Genomic DNA, 4,860 nt, shown 5'->3' with positions numbered 1-4,860 from the left:
TTATTTTCCAATTTTCTTCCTACTATTTTACGGTACTCAATGCCATGGTCTTAAAAGTATTTACATTCCTGTATGTTTAATTTTATATAATTAGTTTTTTCAAATCTATCAGAAACTGTCTTTTGTGTAGGTCTCCTCAATCATCTACACATAGTTTCTTCTTTACGTCTAATCGCATTGTTTTTTAAACGAAAACACACAAACATACATATTTCTCACAAAAGACATTTAAGCGATTTTGGTGCCCGGATTAAGAGTAAATATTGTTCTTCAAACATTTCTGCATATATTTAGCTTCTGTTATTAACTAAATATTAAATTCTTTTCAAAGTGTTACATTCTGCTTGAACGATAGTTTCATGTCATTAAAAGACTAATTTGATCACAGTACTCACAATGTTCTTAATGCACTTATTTCATTTCCATGTTAAGGTTTGAACTTTAAAAAAAAAGAAAAGAAGGAGAGAAAAAAGAGAAAAAAAACATTGTGTTAAAGGACGTTATATTGGACTGCCTATTATTTTAAAACCAAAAATTATATACTTTTTTATAGCAGGTTTACAATGCATGTACTTCTATAGCTTCTTAAAACAGAAATCAGATGTATTTTTGAAAGGAATTTGTTTTCCTTAATAACAAGCTAACAGAGGTAGGCGTTCGCCTTCCGATAATCAAACGGACAGAAAACAAGTAATATATATCATAACCTTATCAGTTCCTGGATATGGGCACGTTCGTTAGAGAAAACAATATGTTTACGTTTAAAAATAAAGACACCTTCGGAACAGAGGAATGACGTCAAGGACGAAGTACAGACTATATATATATCGGACTCCGTTCAATGTAAAATTAAAAACAAAGCATCATGGCTGGTTTAAAACTAATTATCTTATTATTGTTTGTTAATGTTATCTGCATCGCTGATGCTCAAGGTATTGGCCGAAAGTCTCTAGCAGAGCGAACCGCTGAGATATTGAAGTCATTTAGACAGAGAAATGAACTGGATCTGGCATTTATTATGGACACAACCGGAAGTATGTCTCCATACATAAACAACGTTCGAGAACATATTAAGGATCTTGTTGACGCAATTGCTGCTAGCTCGAGCACTAATCTAAGGCTAGCTCTAATTGAATACAGGGACCATCCACCACAAGATAGGTATTTTGTTACTCGCACTCACCACTTCACACGCTCTGTGAGGATAATGAAGTCGTGGCTTAATGCGGCACGTGCACAAGGGGGAGGAGACGGACCAGAAGCTGTCGCAGACGCTATGTTTCAAGCACCTACTTTAAAGTGGAGACCAAATGCGGCAAAAATAAGTGTTCTTGTAGCGGATGCCCCACCCCATGGTCTTGTTTCATCGGGTGACTCATTCCCGAGCGGCTGCCCTAGTGGTCATGATCCAATTGATATAGCACGCATATTAGCGAGGAGAGGAATTACTTTGTACACAGTCGGATGTGAACCAGCCGTTGTTCCATACACAGATTTCTATATGGCGTTGGCTTACTTGACCGGTGGACAATACATTCCTCTGTCAAGTCCGGGTGGTCTCACTGACGCTATAATAGCGGGAGCAAAAGAAGAACTTTCATTAAAGAAATTTGCTGCAGATGTTAAAACGGAAGTAAAGAAAGCTGTTTCTGCTGGCAGAGTAGTTAACGAAAGACAGATTGCACAGTCTGTGTTTGCCAAATTGAAGAGTGAAGGTGCGACAGCGAAACAGCTTTTGAAAAACAATAAACCATTAGAAGCTGCTACTACAAAAGCTAAAGCTATCGCGGGGGCTAAATCTTTGGCAGATGCAAAGAAAATATTTACACCAAGAACGGGTAGCGCAGGAAGATCTGGCGGATCCTCAGGTCCAAGTAAATCAGGAGCCGGTGAATCTTTTGCAGCGGTTGAAAAAGCAGTAAGCTTTGATCAAATAAGCCGTTTAGTGAAACTAGAAGCCGCAAAACTGTCCGCGTAAATGAAACTTTCGTGTGCCCAAACTGTAAATACATTAAAGAGATTGATGGCTTAGAATATTATATCGGTATAAATTTGAAATGCTATTATTTTACGCATAATCGGAAAAGAGCGATAAAACGATATTAGTATTACTGTAGTACATATATTACTGTAGTGATATTTTGTTTTGTTCAATAACTGTTGTTAATGTGAGGATAGTCAAGACGTTATTATGTTTAAAGTTTGCAATTTATGCATAATTTGAGCGGTTTATACAGCAACTGTTTTGTGATAATGTAAATACTATTTTAGCAGAAAAGTATGACCAATTTCTGTTTGTATATATTTCAACGACGGTTATGTAGCTGACATTGCCGAAATCAGGCATGATCTTTCACGTGCATTGTTGTGTAGAATTTATAAAATAATTTATTATATCTTGGCTTTCTTCGTTGTTGTTTTCGGTAAATTACAAGTCTTAGAACAGTTACTTTGATTATGAATTTGCAGATCTGCTCCGTGTATCAAGCGAAAACCAGTATTTGTACGAAATTTGTGTATAATTGTGTGACTTTTATTTTCGCCTATGATGTACCTTGACAACGACTGTCGCGTGATTATACGTATCTTCTGCATCAAATTTTGAACAAGAAAGGCGGTCTTAAAATGCTAAAAAAGGCAAAGACAAATATCAAATAGGGAATGACACGTACCAAAAACGCAGCCTCCACAAAACGAAACCCACAGCACGCAGATGTGCACACCAAAACACACACGCACATACACGCACACACAAAGCCAACACATGAGGACAAAACGAACAAACAGGAACACAGTGGGGCACCGCCTTGGAACGGTCAGTGGCAAAAACACCACTGGGGGGAGGGGCTTAAACTGGTTTATGGTGGGTATCCAACATCACTCTTACCCCCACCATGTTCCAAAGAAACGGGACAGTGTAAATAAAAGTAATCCCCTCCAAGTGAATCTCTAACACACGTAATGGAAACAAAAAGGCATGGCATGTAAAACACAAAAATGCTCGTGTATAAATATACTAGCGGAAAAGGAAACTGTGCATGGGTATAATATGCTATAACTTAGGAGGTATATAAGAAATCGCAACAAAAAAATCAACAGGGTTTCATCTGATCTTTATTTAACACTAGCTTAGCTGATATGATTATTGCATCAGCAAATGACCGAGAGGGATACAGAGCTTGTCTGTGTAAAGTTTCAAGCTTTAATTTATAAAACTGAGCGATACGTTTTACACATGCAATGTTTCTTTTTTCCGCTAGTATAATTATATAAAAAGCAAACTTTAAGAATCAAAAACGTATGTACTCAATGCCTTTTCAGAAGACAAGGCAACACCACTCAGGGCCCGACGAAACAGGCATGAAGACAGATATCAAAAAAGTTCAGTCCTGGTATGATTTAAAAACTGCTTATCATAGAGTTCTCCCCCTCTTCCGTCAGACACAATCAAAGAAGGAAGCTGTAAACGGGTTGAACACTAAACATGTGGTATGTCGCTAAACAGTTTGGTCGTAACCATTTTTAATAAAACGTTTTATAATTTTACCAAATACAGTTGTTAAATTACCATGACCCAAGATCTTACGAAGTTTGTAAACCACATCCCAATAAAAACGGGTTTAGAAATACCTTCTCGCAGAAGTCCTGCTAAGAATTCCCAATTCAATAAAAGTATATGGTTTACAATATTTAGATAAAACTTCATATACATATTCTCCACTATAAGGAACTGCATTTAGATCACCACAAAGTGGTAGTGTACATACAATTTCATCCGGATTTCTTTAGTAACTACAGAGTTACTGACCTTTAATTATTTAAAAATCCACATATTTGTACATAACAAACTAACCAAATGGTAGAAGTTTATTTACTTTCTTTTATTTTTGTCCATGAACATCAATTATCAGCATTTGTGTACCCGTCCCCGGTCATCCGCATTGCACAGGTCACACCCACTCCCCGTCCTCAGCTCCAACCCAACACAATTTTGTTCATTTTTTTTAAACCTTAAACCTTTCATGAATTTTTTTTATCAACATGCACAGTTGTACCCTCCCTACCTTGCTCCTCCACACAGTCACCTACACCAACCCGTTCGTCGCCACTTCCCCCACCCCACCAACATTATTTTTTCAGTTTCTATTTGTCATCAATATCTATTATATACATGTGAAGTTTTGTACCCTCACAAGTCACCACCACCCCCTCCCCTACCCCTCCACCCCTCCGTCTTTCAAACCAGATGTCTTACTTGATTGCTTGATTGTGCTCTCTTTAGGACGTCTGTTATCTTAAGTTTAGTTGTAATGCAATTATTTGCTTTAGTAACATATTTAACTTTTTGCCGGATATTTCTTTGCCATTCATCACCACAAATCTATTAGGCGGGGGGATACCAATTAATCGAATTTGCTTGTTACTATTACAAATAAATGCGCATGAGGCAATGCCACTTGTACAGGGTGTAGAGACATTTTGCTCCTGTTGAGCAGATAACTTTATTACTTTTCTGATAGATAATCTACATAACAGACAATAGGAAAGGGAAATTCTTTTCATACTTATTTATAGAAAATGACATTCTATTAAATTTCGCAAAGGTGAATGGGAAGACACAGTTCGCATTGCAGAGGTAAAACGTTAAACATTTTTTTTTACATTAAAGAAAAAAAACATATTGTGAAAAAAGGAGTAATTTAAGATCTTAAGTAAAAATGTGATGTTAGAATCGATAATGAGGTAACATTTGTTTATTTTCAAGAAAAAATTTTCCATACAGAATAAATTGCAATTCCTTAGATAAGAACATCTGAAAATAACACAATTTCTATGGCAGGACTATAGCAACAGCAGAGA

General features: G+C 36.6%; 1 protein-coding gene across 1 annotated transcript; it reads left to right on the top strand.

The window, feature by feature from the left end:
• The first annotated feature begins 865 nt into the window (after positions 1 to 865).
• Positions 866 to 1,978, top strand: LOC123558397 (uncharacterized). Its single transcript, XM_045350309.2, has one exon. It carries the CDS (start codon positions 866 to 868, stop codon positions 1,976 to 1,978), a length of 1,113 nt encoding a protein of 370 aa, XP_045206244.2.
• Positions 1,979 to 4,860: the final 2,882 nt, after the last annotated feature.

The sequence above is a fragment of the Mercenaria mercenaria genome, chromosome 15, assembly GCF_021730395.1.
Source record: "Mercenaria mercenaria strain notata chromosome 15, MADL_Memer_1, whole genome shotgun sequence".
Taxonomy (NCBI): Eukaryota; Metazoa; Mollusca; class Bivalvia; order Venerida; family Veneridae; genus Mercenaria; species Mercenaria mercenaria.
This window is presented reverse-complemented; position numbering and strand designations above follow the sequence as displayed.

Bases quoted from the DNA above. Each gene is read 5' to 3' on its own strand.
- LOC123558397 (XM_045350309.2), top strand. From the start codon at position 866: ATGGCTGGTTTAAAACTAATTATCTTATTATTGTTTGTTAATGTTATC.